The 19,337-nt window shown below is 55.4% G+C and overlaps 8 protein-coding genes across 8 annotated transcripts; 5 read left to right on the forward strand and 3 right to left on the reverse strand.

The window, feature by feature from the left end:
- Window positions 1-451: 451 nt before the first annotated feature.
- Window positions 452-4,837, forward strand: BJX67DRAFT_387510 (uncharacterized protein; the record flags this gene model as incomplete). The annotated part of the gene is made up of 11 exons (XM_071034229.1): window positions 452-751; window positions 871-1,647; window positions 1,850-1,966; window positions 2,142-2,879; window positions 2,943-2,976; window positions 3,026-3,134; window positions 3,197-3,217; window positions 3,291-3,652; window positions 3,742-4,075; window positions 4,162-4,663; window positions 4,742-4,837. The coding sequence occupies 11 exons, from the start codon at window positions 452-454 to the stop codon at window positions 4,835-4,837; spliced, it is 3,390 nt and encodes a 1,129-aa protein (XP_070887155.1).
- A 135-nt stretch (window positions 4,838-4,972) lies between these two features.
- Window positions 4,973-6,699, reverse strand: BJX67DRAFT_380376 (putative monooxygenase; the record flags this gene model as incomplete). Its single annotated transcript, XM_071032781.1, has 6 exons — window positions 4,973-5,078; window positions 5,176-5,285; window positions 5,376-5,565; window positions 5,628-5,676; window positions 5,744-5,799; window positions 5,873-6,699. The coding sequence occupies 6 exons, from the start codon at window positions 6,697-6,699 to the stop codon at window positions 4,973-4,975; spliced, it is 1,338 nt and encodes a 445-aa protein (XP_070887156.1).
- Window positions 6,700-6,986: 287 nt separating this feature from the next.
- BJX67DRAFT_351254 (uncharacterized protein) lies at window positions 6,987-8,320 on the forward strand. The gene is made up of 2 exons (XM_071028895.1): window positions 6,987-7,538; window positions 7,601-8,320. Exons 1-2 carry the CDS (start codon window positions 7,059-7,061, stop codon window positions 8,105-8,107), a joined length of 987 nt encoding a protein of 328 aa, XP_070887157.1. The 5' UTR covers window positions 6,987-7,058; the 3' UTR covers window positions 8,108-8,320.
- A 9-nt stretch (window positions 8,321-8,329) lies between these two features.
- Window positions 8,330-9,612, forward strand: BJX67DRAFT_63191 (dual specificity protein phosphatase family protein). Its single transcript, XM_071035269.1, has 3 exons — window positions 8,330-8,496; window positions 8,555-8,988; window positions 9,090-9,612. Exons 1-3 carry the CDS (start codon window positions 8,438-8,440, stop codon window positions 9,437-9,439), a joined length of 843 nt encoding a protein of 280 aa, XP_070887158.1. The 5' UTR covers window positions 8,330-8,437; the 3' UTR covers window positions 9,440-9,612.
- Window positions 9,613-10,067: 455 nt separating this feature from the next.
- BJX67DRAFT_63184 (bZIP transcription factor) lies at window positions 10,068-11,498 on the reverse strand. Its single transcript, XM_071035268.1, has 3 exons — window positions 10,536-11,498; window positions 10,434-10,484; window positions 10,068-10,390 (listed from the first exon to the last, which is right to left on the reverse strand). Exons 1-2 carry the CDS (start codon window positions 11,398-11,400, stop codon window positions 10,480-10,482), a joined length of 870 nt encoding a protein of 289 aa, XP_070887159.1. The 5' UTR covers window positions 11,401-11,498; the 3' UTR covers window positions 10,068-10,390; window positions 10,434-10,479.
- BJX67DRAFT_351262 (SNF1 family serine/threonine-protein kinase) lies at window positions 11,473-14,804 on the reverse strand. The gene is made up of 4 exons (XM_071028896.1): window positions 13,951-14,804; window positions 13,036-13,871; window positions 12,382-12,987; window positions 11,473-12,329 (listed from the first exon to the last, which is right to left on the reverse strand). The coding sequence occupies exons 1-4, from the start codon at window positions 14,352-14,354 to the stop codon at window positions 11,797-11,799; spliced, it is 2,379 nt and encodes a 792-aa protein (XP_070887160.1). The 5' UTR covers window positions 14,355-14,804; the 3' UTR covers window positions 11,473-11,796.
- A 442-nt stretch (window positions 14,805-15,246) lies between these two features.
- Window positions 15,247-18,206, forward strand: BJX67DRAFT_63234 (uncharacterized protein). Its single transcript, XM_071035270.1, has 7 exons — window positions 15,247-15,484; window positions 15,539-15,607; window positions 15,660-15,693; window positions 15,762-15,905; window positions 15,955-17,178; window positions 17,226-17,653; window positions 17,704-18,206. Exons 1-7 carry the CDS (start codon window positions 15,398-15,400, stop codon window positions 18,025-18,027), a joined length of 2,310 nt encoding a protein of 769 aa, XP_070887161.1. The 5' UTR covers window positions 15,247-15,397; the 3' UTR covers window positions 18,028-18,206.
- A 117-nt stretch (window positions 18,207-18,323) lies between these two features.
- BJX67DRAFT_380382 (putative nuclear distribution protein RO10) lies at window positions 18,324-19,156 on the forward strand (the record flags this gene model as incomplete). Its single annotated transcript, XM_071032782.1, has 2 exons — window positions 18,324-18,549; window positions 18,681-19,156. The coding sequence occupies 2 exons, from the start codon at window positions 18,324-18,326 to the stop codon at window positions 19,154-19,156; spliced, it is 702 nt and encodes a 233-aa protein (XP_070887162.1).
- Window positions 19,157-19,337: the final 181 nt, after the last annotated feature.

The raw sequence follows: 19,337 nt of genomic DNA on the forward strand, positions 1-19,337 counted from the left end.
AGTTGTGCTCGTTGTTTTCGGGCAGTGTTTCCGCTGCTGGGGAGGTTGAGAGTGTATATAACGTATCCAGTGAGTCGGTTTTTCTCGCATACTCGGTATAGTCTCACGGTCGTACGTTGGATGTACAGGTGCGTCGTACAGCGGCGAGCCTGCAGACCGCTCTTCGAACCGAAGACGAGTTCGGCCATTATGATGTCAATGTCAATGTCAATGTTCTTCCTATTGTTCTTTATTCAGCTCACTATAATTCCCGGGACGAAGTCTCGGATATCCCGACTTGCCCTGCCTGGTGGGTTATCCGAGGCCCCGGTCGAACTCCACTGATTTGACTGCTCTTAAATAACTATGGCCCATCCATATCAATCACTTCATGGCAGATCGTTCTTGAGAGCAAAACTCCTCCATGTAAATCTCTCTTGAATTCGATCGCTCCACGCTCCACGCATCCACCATGACCCTCTGGACAAACCAACCCCCCTCCTCGCGAACCCCCTACGCAATCCCCCAGCTCGAGGGCGAACGCATCACGATCCCCGGCAGCAAAGGCACATTCCGGATCCTGGCCTCCGCGAAGCAAACGAACGGCCTGATGGCCGTCTTCCAGAGCGGCGCGGTCCTCTCCGACGCTCCGGGATTCCACTACCACAACGCCGCGCACGACGTCTTCCTCGTCGCGAAGGGATACCTGAAACTGTGGAATGGAGATAAATGTCGGATTATGGGGGCCGGCGATTTTGCTTATGTGCCGCCGGTACAGTATCCTGTCCTATCCTATGCTATCCTATGCTATCCTATCCCATTCTTCATTTCTTCCATGTCACTTCTGATCCAGGATACGATACCTACCACTCATGCCCAGTGAGTGTATAGGGGGTGATACACAACCCGGAAATGCTAGGCCCACACACAGAAATCTACGGCCTCATCACACCGGGCGACTGGGTCGATTTCTTCCGGTACATCGCCGAGCCATACGAGGGCGTCCTCGTCCCCGAATCCGACACCCGCGATCTCAAGGCCCTCCTGCTCCCCAAGGTCCTAGCCGCCGCAAGGGCAAGGGAGCGCCCGTTCGACGTGGTCTTCCAGCCGGACTACGTGGGCCCCGACGTTGGGGAGTGGAGCCGGGACGCTAATGACGGGGACGAACGTCTACCCGATACGGCGGGGGTGCCGTTCTTCCTGCGGGCGAATACGGGGCCGAGGTGGATGCTCGGCGGCGTGCTCTCGCGGCCGTTTATCACGACGACGCAGAGTGGTGGTGTCTGTGCGATTTCGAGTATTGAGTCGTCGAGTGTTTATGGTGGGGACTTGTCGGCTCTGTCGAGGTTTATGAGGTTTCGGCGGGTGGATCATTGTTTGGCTGTGATGGAGGGGACGCTGGGTGTGCGGCTGCGGGGAGGGGAGGGGGAGGACGGAAAGGGGGAGGAGGCGGTGTTCAGGGAGGGCGAGACGGTGGTTATACCGGCTGGACGGGCGTTTGCGCTGCGGTTTCAGAGTCGGTATGTGCGAGTGTGGTCGTTTGCTGATGGGGATGGGATTGAGGCGCTGGTGCAGCGTGCGGGGGAGGCGTTTGGGGGTGTGGTGCTGCCTGAGCAGGCCGGGGGGTGGGATCCGTCTGCTGTGAGGAGAGTAGCCGAGGAGTTGGATGTAGGTATGGAGATCTGAAACGTAATGTCGACAGTCTGACCTTGGATACTTGAAGGCTGTGGGGATCGTGGGGGGGATTCAAGACTGTGGGGTTCGGAATTTCCGACTTTCTCTTCTCGACTTGCTTCCTTGCGCTTCCCGGACTGCATCTCATCTTATCCAGTCTCAGTGCATCAATGTGCCATGCCACGCACGTCTACAGCCTCTCGTGGGAACGAGGTTCGTCGGTCCAAGCGGCCTCGTGCCGCGCAGGCCTGCGACAGGTGCCGGGCGAAGAAATACAGATGCGACGAGCTGTACCCGTGCTCGCAGTGTAAGAGTATGGCTGTGCGTCTCCCGTCGAGCGGCGATGGCTAATCGAGTCAAGAGAGCCAGCTGGACTGTGTGTATCAGGGGAATTACCGGCAGTTGGAGAGTAGTCGCTCTGCCAGGTACGACCTCGTCGCATGTCTATAGGACGTCGCTAAGATGGTAGCTACGTTTTGGACCTCGAGAAGAAGGTCGAGGAGCTGAATGCGAAGCTGCGAGCGGCCGAATCCAGGGTTTCTTCACCAGAGCATCCTGCCATCGATGCGACGCCGCGCTCGATGCCGGCGGACAGGCCAACGCCGACACCAAGAGAGCTGCGCGAGCAACCATCGCCCTATGGCGCTGATCCCGACGCAGAAGACGCCGACGAAGAAATCACCGAGCTCAACCACCACACCAACGGCATCGAATTCCACGGCAGCACCTCCTCCGTCGCCTTTCTCGGCCACCTCCAGAAAGCGCGCGATCCACCGCGCACGGAAGAAGCGCCCAACAGCCCTCGTGCGCAGGAATACTCCATCGTATCAACCCTGCACAACGCCAGCTTCTCGCCGACAGCCAGCACAGCGCAGCCCCTGGTCGCCGCCCACGAACACAACTACTACTTCGAGCACGCACACCTCTTTATGAGCGGGTACTTCGAGAACATCCACTTCGTGCACCCGTTCATCGACAAGGAGGACTTTTATCGCCGCGCGCAGGATCTCTGGCTGCGTCGGAACCCAGCGCCGGACCCGAGCTTTGTAGCTCTCTACTTGAGTGTCCTGTCCTTCGGCGCGCTGCTTCGCGTCTGGGACGAGGTGCAGCTGGGCGGGTTGACGCGGTTCGAATGGAGTCGGAAGCTCTTTGGCGAGGCGCAGCTGTACCTGAATCATCTCCATTTCCCGAACAATCTTGACGCCGTGCAGTGTCTGTATCTCATGGTTGTTTCCCCTGTCCGATCCGTGTGTGGTGTTCAAGGTTGGCTGCTGACGGATATACGGTAGGCCAAGATATGCCAGAACGAGCTCAACCCTAACCGTTCGTCTCCCGCCCCTTCGATAGACCGTGGATATAGCTAACAGCGCAGTGGCATACATGTACCTCGGCCTCGCCGTCCGCACCTGTCTCGCAGCCGGCTTCAACCGCAAAGTCCGCCACGCCGATCCCCGCGCCGACTGGATCTCCCGAACATGGTGGTACGTACGCTCATCCCAATGCTACCACAATCCACAGGGTACTCACGTCATCTCTATCCAAGGGGCCTCTTCTCGCTAGAAATGTACCCCCCCTCTAACTAATTACATCATCGTAACCTTCTAAAAGAGAATTAGCTAGCTAACCTAACCCCGTAGAGAAATGTCCTTCTCCCTCGGCCGCCCCGACACCCTCGGAATGGACGAATACCACAACCGCCCGCTCCCCGCGCGCGACAACACGCAGTACGCCATCATCCCCTGGATGGTCGACTTCGCGCAGATCACGCGCAAGGTCTCCGTGCAGATCTACCATCGGCGGACGTCCCTGGCGGAGAAGTTGGATGTCGCGCGGGCGATTGAGGCCGAGCTCGATGGCTGGGTTGCTCGGTTGCCCGGGTGGATTCGGCCGGACGTCGTCGTCGCGGGGGATCGAGAGGAAGAATCCAGATGTGGAGGTGGGAGGAATGCGTTGCGGGATCCGAAGTGGGCACGGCGGCAGAGGGTTGTTCTTGGGATTCGTAGGTCCACGCCCTCCCTCCCTCCCTCCCATCCTTTGGCATCAAAAAAGTATATTCCAAATATTCCGATGTTGATGACGCGAGGATAGGGTACTACAACGTCAAAATGCTCCTCTTCAGACCCTTCCTGAACCACTACATCGGACAGAAACAGAAACAGAAACTTGGACGGCGACGCCCCAAGTCCAAGTCCAAGCCCAAGTCCATGTCCATGTCCACCTTGAACAAGGTGAACCCAGTAGCTGGAATTATCGAACCCACTGGAACTGAGACCGAAACTGAGACTGGGACATCCGAGTCCATGCCCATGCCCACAACTGACATCCTCATCCGCGAAATGGTATCCAAATGCCTAGACGCCGCGGAGAAGACTATCGCCGTGATCCACGATATCTACCGACTACATACCTTCTTTCGCTGCTGGTGCGTCTACGTCTACGTCTACGTCTCCTAATTGAACCCCTTACGAGTATCTCGTTAATCTACTAGCTAATGATAATGGTCAAAAGGTGGTACAACACAACATACATCACATTCGCAACATCGACCCTCCTCCTCCCGCTCTCCAAACCACATCTTCGCCAGAATCTGGATCCGGATCTTGACCATCACGGCCGCGACGCGACAACAACACAGACACATAAAGACACAGACACAGACACAGAGAAAAGATTGCATTCCCTCCGCGACTCCGTGAACCGGGCCATCGACCTCCTCGACGCCTCGGACGAGAGCGTCGTCGCGAGGAAATGCGCGGAGCTTATCCGGTGCTACCTGCGGGAGTTTGAGAGGGGTTCTGACGGCTCTGATGGTTCCGATGGTTCTGGTGAAGCGGGTCCGTGTGGGGGTGATACGATTCTGCAGGAGCAGGAGCAGGGGCAGGGGTCATTGGGTGCGTTCTCTGGGACTGTAGCTGCGCCTGGGGCTGTGGGAGAGGGAGAGGATTTCGCTGGTGGTGGTGGATATGGGGACGGTGATCTGGAGGGGTTTGGGGTTGGGTTTGATATTCCGGTGCGTTACCTACTTTCATCCTCTTTCCTTTTTTTTTCTGTGTTCTTGGTCCGAGCGGACTGACGAATGTGGCATCAGGAATGGGCGTATGGGTTCGGATTCCCCGATTGTTCGTTCGAAGGCGTTGCGAGATTCTTCGATGATCTGGGTGGATTGCCTATTTTGGACGGGTGATCCACGTGTTCACGAGATTTATACTCTGGTATGGCGAACGTGAGCGGAGGGGAGTGTCTTCATGTTCTATTTATATATATAAATATGTGTATATATGTACGTCCAACCCATAATCGAATGGCTCTCTCGACATGTCTATAAATTCGACACGGCGAATAGCCCCGGATTCCTTGCAACGGCCTCCTCAACCTCCTTGACGGCATCGTATCCGTAGAGCCAGGGTTGGACTTCGGGGCATGTCCTATATTCAATCAAACCAAGCCATTATTAGCAGGCAAAGGGATGTATATATATATATACATATACACCGTCTAGAGGTAAGAGAGGCGGAGACATACCATCGACTCGGAAACGCGCCCTCAATCTTGCCGTCCTTCTGCAGCTGCGAAAGAAAGACCGCGTCACGCGCTTCCTGCTCGGGGCCGTCGGGTATGTGGAAGTCGTGTCTCTACATGCATACATATCACTTATTAACGCCTATCTCGTCTTATCTTTACAAGGCGAGACGACACAGGTAAATCGGGCAGAGAGTACGTACCTGCCGAAACGTCTCCCGAACAATCGCCTCTCCGCGCTCCTTACGGAGGGACTCGTAGAGGCGCAGGATCTGCGGGACGTGTGACTTGCTCTTCATGTGGCCTAGCAGGCCGCCGAGGACGGCGCCGTCTTCCAGAGAGGAGTTTGCGCCTTGGGCGAGGTACGGGAGCATTGGGTGGCAGGCGTCACCGCTATTCGTAGAGTTAGATGTTTGTCAGCTGGGATGTCATGGGGCAGGTGTGTATAGACATACACGAAGACGAGGGTTGAGGAGGGGTTTATCCAGGTTGTCATTTCGGTGTCTGCTGCAAGATCAGTGGGTTGTTGATATTGAACTTGGATGGATGGATAGATAGGGCGGGTCCCTACGGTGCATGAGTTTCCATTTATCGACCTTGTCGACGTAGGAGAGGAACTGCGTTAAACTGCGCAGCCTTGTTAGCATATCAACTTTCACATTAAAGCCATAGGCAGAGAGTCAGGGAGAGGGATCAGTACACAGGATCCCACCCGGTAAAAAGCGCCCTCATCTCCTCAACGGACCCAACCTCCCTCGCCACGCCCGGCGGCAAATCATCCGGCACCAAAAGCACGATATTGATCATCTCCCCGCCACGCACCGAGTACGCAACGACGTGCGCGCCCGGCCCAATCCAGAAATGCACCTGCGGGCTGCGCACCCAGTCACGCAGCGCGGGGTCCGCGATCTGCTCGACGCCCAGCACGATCCGGTACGCGAGGTCGCCTGTGGGTAGGGGGTCGTCCTTTCGGCGGAGGAGACACTCGCGGCAGCGCGACCAGAGGCCGTCTGCGGCGACGACGAGGTCGGCCGTATATCTGGTTGGGCCTTCGGTTCTCGAGGATGCGGTAGTTACCGTTGCGAGACCGGTGCCGGGGTCGGGGTCGGGGTCGGGGTTGTCTTCGACGGTTACGACCCGCTCTGAGAGGTGGATTGATATGCCTAATTCCCGAGCGCGGGCGTAGAGGGCCTTCTGCAGGTCTCCGCGGTGGATATCGACGAAGGGCGCGGCATAGCGTGCGCGAATGCGTTGGTTGAATATCGGATCGTGGGCGAGGACAGCACCTGTGTACCGGTGCACTGTGAGCGTCCTTGGTTCCACGGCTGCGGTCCAGATCGACTCTGGCAGGCCCCAGTGTTTGAAGAGTCGCGAGGCGTTGGGTGTTACTTGGAGACCAGCGCCGACCTCTGCGAGCTCGTGGGCTTGCTCGAGGACAGTGACGGTGTGGCCGGATTGGGCGAGGGAGATGGCGGTTGCGAGGCCGGAGAGGCCTGCGCCGACGATTATTACGTGAAGGCGTTGCATTGCGATCTGGGAACGGAGTATATCAGATAGAGGGTATAGATTGAAGAGTCTTATAGTGAAGATCGGTGGCAGCAGAGCGAGGCTTCCAAGGCTGGTGCTCGGATTTGCCGGTCGGATTGTCCAGTCGATCCAGGAAACCGGATTACCAACTATTGAAGCTGGATCGGTTCATCGTAGAATTATACGTTGTCTTGAGGCCTCGAAGGAGTAATTTCTAGGATTTAATCTGCTGTGGTATGCTGAATTTCTCGTAGTCTTCTCGAACACAGCCCCAATCCCAGCATGATAAGCTGCACAACCCATCTTATATACCAGACCCAACCCCCGGCTCCACTCATCTATCGGAAGTGCCAACTGCCATGGCCTCCTTGCACATCCTCCCCTTCAGCCTCAACAACCCCTACGCCCTCTCCCTCGACAAAGACAGCCCATTCCGCGTCCTCGCCCGCCTCCTCTCCACAAAATGCCCTCCGATAGCAGGAATCGATCTCTCCTCCTTCGCGGGGAAGACGATCCTGATTACCGGTGCAACGGGCGGTTGCGGACTCGAGTGCGCAAAGGCCTTTGCGCGGGTTGGGTGTAGGCTGATTCTTACGGCGCGGGGTCGCGAGAAGGCGGGTGCGGTTGTTAACGAGATTGAGGCTGCTGCTGCTAGTGGGGAGGGGCAGACGAGGGTTGATGTCCTTGAGCTGGATATGGCCTCTTACGAGTCGATTCGGGCGTTCAAGGAGAGACTTGAGAGGGAGTGCCAGTCGTTGGATCTTGCGGTGCTCAATGCGGGGGTTTACTCGACGGGGTTCAGCAAATGTCCTGAGACGGATGTCGAGGAGGTTACCCAGGTATGCACGCATACCCTTACAGCAGTTATTCTATATGATACAATGACTAAAAGGATAGGTAGGTCAACCTCCTGAGCACCTGCGCAATCTCCCTCCTCACACTCCCCCTCCTCCTCAACGGCCCGCAGCAGTCTCGCCTCCTGCTCATCTCCTCCGAGGCCCACGGCTGGGCGAACCCGCGCCAGAGCTCATTCCCTGATCTCCTGAAGGCGCTTAACGAGCCGAAGAGCTATAAATGCTACGAGCGCTACCACATCAGCAAGTTACTCCTCGTCCTGTGGACGCAGGAACTCGCGACTCGCCTCGATGCGGGGAAGGTCCTCGTCGCCTCTGCGTCGCCGGGGTTCACGCGGACTGGGCTTTTTCGCGGGTTTAATACGAAGACCGTTGCGAGTCTTATTGAGCGGGTTGTCTGCCGGACGGTGGAACAGGGGGCGGCGCAGAATTTGATGGCGATTACGCGGATGAGTGGCGAGGTGAATGGGGGGTTTTACTCGGATGGGGGGTTTCGGGGGTATGTTTGCTCTCCGATTCAGATGGTTGGGACGATTCTAATGCAAGTGACGTAGGCCAACGACGGCGGCGACGACGGAGAATGCGGTTGGGATTCGTGAGTCAATGCGGGAGGGTATGAAGGATATACTTCCTGGGTGGGTGAGCTGGGAAGTTTTGGAAGGATAAGGTAGTGGATATATTGACCTTTATTAACATGTGCAGTATAATACAGTCCTGCTGTGTCCTGCTGTATAACTCAGAGTAAGCATGACCAAGCATGGAAACGGCAACGCCTCAGGCAGGCAGCCAGATTCACCCTCGACTCACCACCTTCATTGTCCTCGATTCAACATTCTTAATCACCATTCTAACTATCCTTTCACCGCACCGCATCCCCCAAAGTAATGGCAACATCCCTAACCCTCTCCCCAATCCTCGCCATCCCAGGCCTCTACATCTCCGAGTATGCGGTACCCCCACCTGCGAAACTGCAGAGAACCAAGTCCTAACACAAGTCCCAGTCGCTTTGCAGCACGCTCAAAGCCCCTCCTAGCCGAGCACGGAATCACCCATGTCCTATCCCTCATGCGATGGGAGGATCTCCCGCCCTCGACCTCAACCTCGACCTCGACCTCGACCTCAGAGGCAGATACAGAGGCAGATACAGAGGCACTACTCGCAAACACAACCTCCACCCGACATATCACACGCAAACAGGTAGACATCGACGACGACCCAACGGAAGATATCCTCGGCCCCCTAGGCGAGATGCTCGACTTCATACACGATGCGCTTTCTCGTCCAGACGTGACCGATGCCGATGCCGTAACCGGTCCGAGTACCCGAGGAGAAGGAGAAAAGACTCATAGAGACACAGGCACATACGCAGCCGGAAGGGTCCTCGTCCACTGTAACCAGGGGATCTCGCGCTCTGGGGCGGTTGTCGTTGCATATAGTAAGCCGCGTCTAGCTCCAGCTCTTATAATATCCTCTCCCATGGTTTCACTCAACTCGAGATTGGAAGCATGAGAGATCTCAACTAACAGACTGATGCAGTAATGAAATGCCGCTCCCTACCATACAACGATGCCCTCCGACTCGCGCGCCAATCGCGCAGTCTGATTACCCCGAATATTGGCTTCGAGTACCAGCTCCGGATTTGGAAGGGGTGCGGGTATGCTGTTTTGCAGGTAGAGGCAGACGGAGATACAAAGGCAGAAGTAGGGCAGGGAAATAGAATATCCGCAGACTCAAGGCTAAAAATGAAGCCGAAGCTGGCGTATGAGGTGTGGAGGGAGGAGGTGGCACGGATATACAATCATGCGCAGTACAGGGAGGTCCAGCGCGCGAAGGAGGATTTGCTGAGGAGTTTGATGGCGAGGTTGGAAAATTTACGGGGAGAGTAGGACTTCTAAGAAAAGATAGATGAAGTATTGCTTTTTTTGGCTTCGGTGTTAGGGCTTGAAGATGCGGGTTATTCTTTGCCGGGGGAGGGAGGAGACGCTTCAACACACGTTAAAATCGCCGATAAATATTTATACGCAACCTAGATGTCAAAGACATCTGCATCCACATATATATACAAGCACTCCGTGCATGTGCATTGCGCAACTGGCTCTGCCTCCTGACCCGCGATGCATATATACCCTTCCCCTTCGCCCATAGTCCCTCCCCTCAAGCATACCACGAACTGAACAATCAAGATGTACCTCATCCTCGCACTCGCCCTCTTCACAGGCTACCCCCTCCTAAACTCCGACCTCCGCACACGCCACAGTCTTCATCACTGAGCTCCTAACAGCCGGGCCAGAGTTTCTGGACGACGGGTATTTGCCCGAGGAGCTGGGTCCGAAGGAGTTCAGGGAGAAGTCGCGGGAAGATGTTCTGGCCAAGGCGGAGAAGATGGGAGAGTATGCACATCAGGGAGGTGGAGCGGTCTTGGGATGTCCGTCTGCTGTCGGATGCTAGATAGCAATTTGTTATTCTCTAGCATGAGCCGTTACATTTGGTCACAACTATTCAGCAGCCGATCCCAGTAGCTCCCCGCGTCGACCTGCCCTTCCGCATCATCGCCGGGGCCGTGTGCGGCGGCGTGGCCCGGGTCCATCCCGGCCATCGAGGGCCCGTTTTCGATGAGCATCTGCAGCGGCTGCGACGTGATTGTCCAAGACCCCAGATCGTAGTAGACGTTGTCGAACTCACTGGAGAACCGGTACCGGTCCTCGGAGACTTGGTACTTGCAGATATCCCGCAGCTCATACGGCCACTTAATGCGGATCTGCGAGACGTACAGCGCTGCAGTTGCTTCCGTGATGTTGGTGATACCGGAGACGATGAGGTGGTCTCGCAGGTTCGGCCTGGGCCGTCAGTACAGTCCGCCAACCAAGCTGTGTGACTTACCACGCGAAGAAATCGATGATCGGAGCATGAGGAACCATGCTCTGTGTCACTCTGCTTCTATTAGTCTGTCCCCCCGTAACCATATAAGAGGGAGAGTCGTACGTTGGAAACATGAACGGCGGGATTGAAGGAACCAACGGCTGCGAGGCGTCATGCTGGGAAAGCTGCCACTGCAAAGGTTTATCCCCGTCCACTGTAACGCCAGCAAGGGAGAAAATACCTTGATCATCGACCGCATCAGCCGCAAAATAGCAGCTCGCTCAACCAGCCCAGTCCGGGAGAAGATGCCCTGATCCAGAGCCTGGAGGAGCCCCCAAACATGGTCCAGGTTGCGCCCACTGGAGTGGATCGAGTCCCAGCCGTTCAGGATCGCACGGATCGCAAGATCATCATCGTCCTCTACGGTCGACGGAAGAATCGAATTGCGCTCCTTGGCAACGTTCGAGATAGACTCATTGACGACCTGAAAGTAGTTCCTCGTCCCGCTGTTGCTCGGATTCTGGCTGTGAAGCGAAATCTTCGTCGCCAAGTCGATGTTGATCGTAAAAGTTGGCCGCGGTCGATTCGACTGCTGCTGGGCTGACGAGTCTGGATTCAAAAGTCGCCTCGGCACTGCTGGAGCCGCAGACGTAGCCGCACACGCAGAGGCGCTGGACTCGCCGTTTGTCAAGAGTGGCGACGACTCGTGCCCTGGTGATGACGAGCTGCGCGTTTCTTCGAGCACTTCGTGGATGTGGTTGATTACGTTGGTGAGCCGCTCGGTCTTGAGCCGCTGCTGCTCCAGCTGCTTGAGGAGGGTCGCTTCCATGCCATTTCCGGACGCGGCCGTGAGCTCTTCTACCGTCTTTTCCAGCCGTGCGATGTATGTCTTGATGCGTTCCCGTCGTTGCCGTTGGGCCTTGCGGTCTGTCAGGCGTTTCCGCTCTGCCGTGCTGAGTCGCGCCGGGCGACTCGGAATAGATTCCATTCTGCAGTAATTGCTCTCGAATCACCCCGATGTTTGCGGATATTATGTCGGTTAAATGTATCATGGACGTTGCTGAGGCCGATGAGATGGTCGAAAACACGACTCCACGTTGAGCCAGCATGTGAGAGGAGAAAACCGCCAAGGGTTCTATTGGTGCCCACAATCTGCCTGCGTTTTCCTGAAACGGAGATCGCAATGATGATATCCCGCCATGGCACAGATACGAGAGCAAATCGATAGCGACGTTATCTATATCCTACAAGCCAGAGCTAATTACAGATTCATCTCTTTCAGCCTCGTCAACAATGCACGCTTGAGCAATGACAGATACAAAGTCATGTAGAGATCCGATATGCGCCCAAACACCATGCAACCAACCGGTCCCCGGCGGGTCACCTAGCTCGCCACAGCCAGCTGGGCCACGAGGTCTGACACCACGTCTAGGAATGGATAGGGGCTCGTCACCTCCTTTTCCTTGTTCCGGAATCGCTTGCTGATCGGGTGCCATTCACTATCACCCTCGGCGCGGATCACGTTTTGATAACCGTCGCACTTGAAGTCGACCATGTAGTTGTTCTCCTCAAGCTGGTAGAGCTGAATGTCGATGAAGACCCAGACTCCATACGAGATACGGGCGATAGAAGTCCCCCCAGTAGCTGAAGATGCACCTGACGTGATTGTCGACTCTGCCGCCGCTGGTCTATCATCCCCGACGGTCGTGCTCCCTGAGATGTTGAACCGTCGTCGGAGTTCCTCCAGGTCGCTGCGGCTGCTGTGCATGCTAGATGGCGTGCCAGGTGCTCTGACGCCTTCTTTCAGTAGACGCGCTCGGATGAACCACAGATCTTTCGGAATGTAGTGGTCGGATGGCAAATCGGGATATTTCGTTTGCAGTGGGCGGTCCCCGGTCTCGGAGTCTTCCAGGTTCCCTTGTGTTACATATCAGCATTGTTCATGCAAAAAGGTACCTCGTTTACTTACCTGTGCCGGCGGGCTGCATCTCCCAAATCCCTCCCTGTGCCGCAATCGCTCTGTACAGGTAGAGAATGGCCTCGTACGGCTGGTTGCGAGAGCGGATTCCAAACTGCCACCGTCGCGACTTCCGAGGCTGGTGCGGGGTGCTACGCCCTTCAGGAGGCTCAAAACGTAGCTTGTCAAGATCGACAATGCTGCGGGAATGGGGTTTGAGCGCTCTTGCAGTCGCTTCTTGCTCCTCTGGGGAACGAGCGGTGCCACTAGGGTCGTCATCGTCCAACCCAGCCTGTGCTCGCTCCTCTAGGTCTTCTTTCACTCGCTCGCGTTCGCGCTCGCGTTGTTCCATGAGCTGGTCGTGAACATAAGGCAAACTAGTTGGCAGGATTCTAACATGGCTGACTCGCGGTTGCTCAAGGTTGGGTGAATCACTGGGCAGGGACATAGCGACCGGCTGTTGGTGAGAACCAGACCGAGTTCGTGTTGGAATCGCTTGTACTCCCGGCGCGTGAGGTGTCGTTGGTCGCCCAGGCCCTGGTGACGATGTTGTGGAACGGCTAGAGGGAGGTGGCGATGGCGCAGCTGGAGGGTTCATCATGTTGTCATCCGTAGGTGCTGCCAAGGTTAGCCATTTATCCACGTAACCAACACCACCTTTCTCACAGTTTGTTTGCATCATTTCATTCTCCACAATGATAAAGAAAGCGTCCTTGATGGCACTAGGTTCGGGGTGTCTGAGCGCATCTTCAATATCATCCCGTCCATATCCCATACTCCTCTCTAGTTTCGAGATGGCTACCTGGCTAAGCTTGTTCTGAATAGCCTGGGGCTTCCCCAGAGCGATCTTGCGCGGATCGATCGCCTTGTGCGGGTCAACCCCAGTTGCGATGAACTCCTCTGGAGGCGGATGGAGGTATTTAGGCAAATCCTGAAGAAACCAAGGATCCTTGCGAATATCTTCAATAGTGATCCGGTGCACCGGATGCACCTGCAGCATCGCCCGAATGAGCCGAGCAGCCCCAGAAGATATGTGTGTCGGCATGTGGAAGTTGCCCGCGGCGATTTTCTTGAAAAGCGCCGGGATGTAGTCATCATCGAATGGGAGTCGTCCCACCAGCAGCACGTAGAGAATAACTCCGCAGCTCCATACGTCGACCTCCTGGCCGGCGTACAGCTTGCCAGAGATGACCTCAGGAGCCGCATAGTTGGGGCTCCCACAACTGGTCTTCAGAAAATTGCCGTCTGTCATGATATTACTCAGACCGAAGTCGGCGATCTTTACATTCTTATCTCGGTCAATGAGGAGATTTTCCGGCTTCAAATCTCGATGGACGATTTTATGACGATGACAGTACTCCACTGCGCAGATGATCTGCTGGAAGAACTTGCGGGCTTCCGCATCGTTGCACCGGCCTCGCTTCACCAAGTAATCGAAGAGCTCTCGTTCTGCATATTCAAGTACCATAACAATATCGGTTTTGGTAGAAATGACGGTGTACCTACGGGTGAGAGAGGTCAGTGTATGTTCACCTGTGCTTAACGGCAGCGGGAGTTCGTTCAGGAGAAGGAGTGGCTTACAGCTTAATGATATGAGGATGCCGTAGAAGCTGAAGGTATTGAATCTCCCGCTCAACTCGACCGACCATATCCCTTGAAAGCAGCTTGCGGCGAGAAATGATCTTCAAAGCCACTTGTCGGTTGCTAGGCTGGTGAATAGCCAGCTTGACCTTTCCAAAAGACCCTTCGCCGAGCACTTTGACCGTACGATACTGATCCAACCGCTGCATATCCCTCATGGTGGCAGGGGACTGCCTCGATGGCTCACCACCCTTTCCGATCGGGCGCGACGGCGGGGGCATGGCCATGGCGGCCTGGTTCGAATTGGGAGGGTTGTTGGGGCCGTTGGGACGTTCGCGAGGACGGTCGCGGTCGAAAGAAGGGAGAGAGACCGAAAGGTCTTCATCATCGAATGCGGCAGCCATCCTGGAGGATCGGCGACTGGCGTTTCTCACGCCGTCGGATTCTTTCTCAGCGGTGGAGAGGAGGTGGGTGTGGAGGAAGGGAACGTGACGTGATGGATATCCGCAATTCCGCGCAGACTGGAAGCGCTCTTCTTTGTCCTTCTCGTCGTGCTATGTACTCTCTCAGCGGCTAAAGATTCCGGGCATGCAATTCTCAAATGAATGGGAATCCCAAATTGTGGGGTTTCGGCGTTGGGCGAGTTAGTTCATGTTCGCTTGAGGTGGCAGGAAAGCGCTCTGTTCCCCCGTAGAACTGGCGGAGAGGGCTCGCAAGGCAGGTGAGTCGACTTCAGGAGAATTTCGTCCGGAAAAATTGAAGGTGCTGAAGGTACAACCGGTGAATGTCCTCCGGATGGTCGAGCGCTCGTTGTGGTGGGGGGTCAGCGAGGTGCAAGAGAAGAAGATCAGTCGGCGACACGCGGGCGGAAGACGCTTCCTCTGCTCCCCTCTCCTCTTCCCTTTCTCACCGTCTATACGTCAACCAAATCCAATCAACCCAGAGGAACGGATGAGCCTAATTTGATGTCTGATTAGCTGTCGTTATAGGTCCCCAAATATCAGGATCATCAATTGTTTCTACCACCCAAGAGACGAATACAAGCGGATATCCTGACAACAACCCCTCCGTGACCCTCATATCCAGCAGTCCAGCTGCCATCATGTCAACCGCAACATTAACCTTTTAAGTAGACTTGATATCTCTCGACTATCCAAACTATTCCGCTTCAGATCTAGTTTTGTAAACGCATTGAGTGAACTTCTCTGAAAGAGCGTACTGTAGAGGGGCAGCTGGCTTGGCGTCATGTGGTGGGGAAGCTCAGTCCTTCTCCGCCAAACCCGCTCAAAGCTCCAACATTCGTCCTCAAGGCGGTTTGCCTTCAACTTTTCTCTCCTCTCTCGGCCGGAGTTATCTCATACTTCCTTATCACCTTTTCCCGTTACTCCGAAGACTCAGCCTCCGTGCGTTCGTTGTCGACGCGCCTTAGCAAAGAAGACGCTCCAAGATGACGTCGGAACCCTCAGAGGAAGCTATTACTAGCTTCACGAGCTTTACGAATACTTCGCGGGAGCAGGCTATCAGCTTCTTGAAGGTACGCGCATTCCACAGAGGCTATTGCATTTAACTAACATCGAGCCCATCGTAGGCGAACGATCTCGACTCCAATAAGGCCATCAACGCCTACTTCGAAGACCCTACCGGCCCCCAATTACAGGTACGCCCAGTGCTATAATTCCTCTAAATAGGGCTGACCAGTCCGTGTGAAGGCTGCAGCTTATCGAGATGAGCCCATTGCGTCGGGTATGCACACAAACTTCCTTGTCCCGTAGGTTGGCGAACCTGACACACTGACAGGCTTGCTCAAATAGCGTACCAAATCGAGCATTCCGACGCCAGACCCGCCTCACCTACCCTTGTTCCTCTATCGCGCCCTCCGTCAGCTACCAACCCAAAGGATCCCGCAACTGGCTCCGATCTACAGCCTTCACAAACACCGACCAAAGACGCAACGGGTAGGAACTGCGGGAAGAGTTGTGGCAACATATGCTGACTTCTCGACAGCAAACTCAGGCAACGGCCTAACTCTGGCGGAGCAGGAGGAACGCCAACTACAGCAGGCCGTTGCAATGTCCTTGAACCAGAATCTTGGGCAGCAAGAGACTGGCGTTACAAGATCGAATCAGAAATTCAGCCGTGCCAACCGGGATCATTACGATGAGGGTGCGTGGGCGATGACCCTATTCAATTCCAGTGCCCGCGAGATCGTGATAAGCCCAGACCCGGTAGACCGCAAGAGGCAAGCGAACGAGCCGGCTTTCATTCGCCCGTCTCAGGACAGCCTACATTTGAGTGGACTCTTGACAATACTTCACTCCATACCACTAGCCCGCGAGGCTCTGCTACTACGGAACAAGGCTCTTTCAAACTACGGACATGATGCGCAGTGGTGGAACGGGCAGCCGATCAATCTCCCCAAAATAGTCACAATTCACGAAGCCCAAGATGGTGATACTGATTGGGATGACATCCTGCATGAGACCCAGAGAATCGTCGCCTTCTTAGATTCCACAACCCGAGCGTTTGGCAGTGCCGACGCTCTAGCCGGCCTGAAATGCATGGCCGCATACGACGCTGAGAGCGGCGTCAGCAAGTTCTTAGAGGCATGGCAGGAATCCGCCGTCCGAGCCGACCCCGGAAACCAGCTAACCACCGTATTTTCATCAACGGCATATAAGAGGCCCTTAGCGCCGTACGACACCCCAATCGATAAGGAATTCTTCACGCTGGAGCCATATGTAGAGTCAATTCACGGACAGACGCTTTACGATGTATTGGATGGCACCATGTGGTCTGATACCCCGGGCGAAGAGCTTGACGATGTGTGGCTAGAGCATGTTGCAGACATCTTGACCATCCGATTAGACAGCGCCGATACAACAGCAAAGGCAGCCGACGTCAAGGTTCCGGCGGCTTTCTACCCGGACAGATATTTAGCTAGCTGCAGAGACATCTCACGCGACTATCGCATACAACGGCTCCAAGTCCGTGAGGACATTCTCAAGCTTCAACATATCATGGATCGTATTTCCACACCGAAGGGTCCGGCTAAAGGGTTAACTTCTCGTGAAATACTAGCGAAAGCCGCCGACGCTGCAGCGTCGCTGGGCCCCCAAGGCGTTTCGGGCGTCGATGCACCGCCGACAGAAGAAGAATCAGCCGCCAATGTTCAAAAGCTAGCTCTTGAGCTGAAGGCAATATCGCAGAAGATAGAAGGCAAACTCAAAGGTTGGTTAGCATCTCACTTCTTCCCTACTGCGAACTGACGTCTCTAGAACTGGAGGAGCACAAGCAACAAGCTCTGGAGAGCCTCAGAAGCACGTCCAAGTTCCTAACAGAGCCATCAAATTCCCCGGGCGAGCCACCGGTCCACAAGTACACGCTAAGGGGCGTTTGCACAGAGCCCCATGTGACGTACGTTTTGAGACGCAGGATATCCGACGCCGAAATCAAAATGCCCGACGACTACGAGTGGTGGCGCATCAGTTTCTCCGTTGACGACGCGAAGACCCGACAGGCAGAGACTGGCGGAGGGAACAGCTCAGCGCCAAGAGATGCAGACGTTATTGGGTACACTGTGCGCAAGGTTCGGGAAATTGAGGTCCTTCGAGCGGCGCGGGAGGAGTCCAAAAACGTCCTGTTAGTCTACGCGAACAGTAATGCGTTGAATTTCAAGGAGGAGCCCGCTCCGCCAACACTTCAAGTACGACCCCTTTCTTGTATGATTTTGCCTCACCAGCTCACGGATTCTAGGCCTTCGTAAGTGCAGATAACGTAGCCTTCGACGCAGAGCTCCAAGAATGGCAAAACAGTGCAAGCACGAGACAGGACGTTGAGGAAAACGAGTGGGAACAAGCAATCGGCCCACGTCCAGCTTACCCATCACCGTCGATCGGGGAAGAAGGCGCAGCGGGTGACCTCGCTGCGCGCAATATAAATGTCTTTGACTACCAAGTTTCGTCGTTTGATGATGAGTCCACGGACCCGGGGCAGGAGATGCAGGAGAGGGGTGGACGACCACTACTTGGTCAGGGCGTTGTCCAGCCAGGACAGCAGCCTGGTCCAGGTTGGGATTAGCTTCCGGGCACTTTTGTCACGGTTTTGGTTTCGACTGTACATAAATTCACTAGGCATGATGTTGTCATCCATTGGGGTCAACCGGAACCTCTACAAAGCCCGATGAACGCCAAGCACGGAGCCCAGCTCTCCACTCTCCCATCACCTCCATACTTTTCCCCCAAATCCCCCATCAACACAGACACAACCACAACAACCCATCAGCCGCACCCTACGACCCAATCCAACACCTTCCCAGCACCAAACCCACCTCAAAACATCACAATTAACACAGAGAAAGCAAGCAAGCAAGAATAATGGACCCAACAACAACAGCCTCCTCAACAATCCACCTCCTCGAATCCCGCCTCCACCGCCTCACATACCTCCTCACCGGCGACGCAAACTGGACAGGCACCCCTTCCCCTCCCTCAAAGCCGTCCTCGCACGAAGAAACCATCTCGCGCCGCCTCCTACACCTCGAAACAGAATTGGAGAGGCTGAGGGCCAAGTCCGCGGTTGCGAGGGATATCTTGGGGCTTTGTACGCTTCCTCTGTGCCCTGTCCCCTGTCCCTTGTCCCCTATCCCATCTTTTAGTCGTTCTTTGACTTGACACTATTTTTTTTTATGGAAATAGCTAATAAAGCGAGATTGACGGACGGATGGAATACAGACGACCGCTTCCCAGACCTCTTCGCATACCCGCTCAAACCCAAGAACACAACCCCGCACCCCCCCCACGCGCCCGCGCCGGCGCGCACGTTTACCGAAGAAACGGACACGGACCTAGAAAGCGGGTCCGGCCTACCGCTTGAAACGCAAGCGTCCATTATCCTCTCGTACGCGTCGTCGTTCCCGGAGACGGCGTCGCGCCTTACGTCCCTGCAGGACCTGCCGATCCCGGACGCGGAGGTCTCGGCGTCCCTGATTGAGTTGCAGCCGCGGATTGAGAGGGTTGCGGGCGTGCAGGAGGGGCAGGCGAGGGAGATTTCGGAGTTGAGGGTGAGGACGGCGAAGGTGTTGCAGAGGTGGTATGAGGTTTCGGTGCTTGGGGGTGGGGAGGTTTGGGGGGAGTGGGAGGGGAGGATTGAGGATGTGGAGAGGGGGGTTAGGAGGGGGGAGGTTGGGAGGGAGAGGGGAGGGCTTTGATATTTTGAACGAGTCTACATAGGAAAGTTCTGTGTGTAGATTAGACGGCAGCTATGTGATGATACCACTGTTCTATCCTTTTGCCTAGAGTGTATTATAATATTTATTTGTGACATGACAACCCTTCATATGCGCGAGTTGATCGATGTGATGTAAATCCAGATACAAGATGGCTATGGTG

The sequence above is a fragment of the Aspergillus lucknowensis genome (genome assembly GCF_044049455.1).
Source record: "Aspergillus lucknowensis strain CBS 449.75 chromosome Unknown BJX67scaffold_15, whole genome shotgun sequence".
Taxonomy (NCBI): domain Eukaryota; kingdom Fungi; phylum Ascomycota; class Eurotiomycetes; order Eurotiales; family Aspergillaceae; genus Aspergillus; species Aspergillus lucknowensis.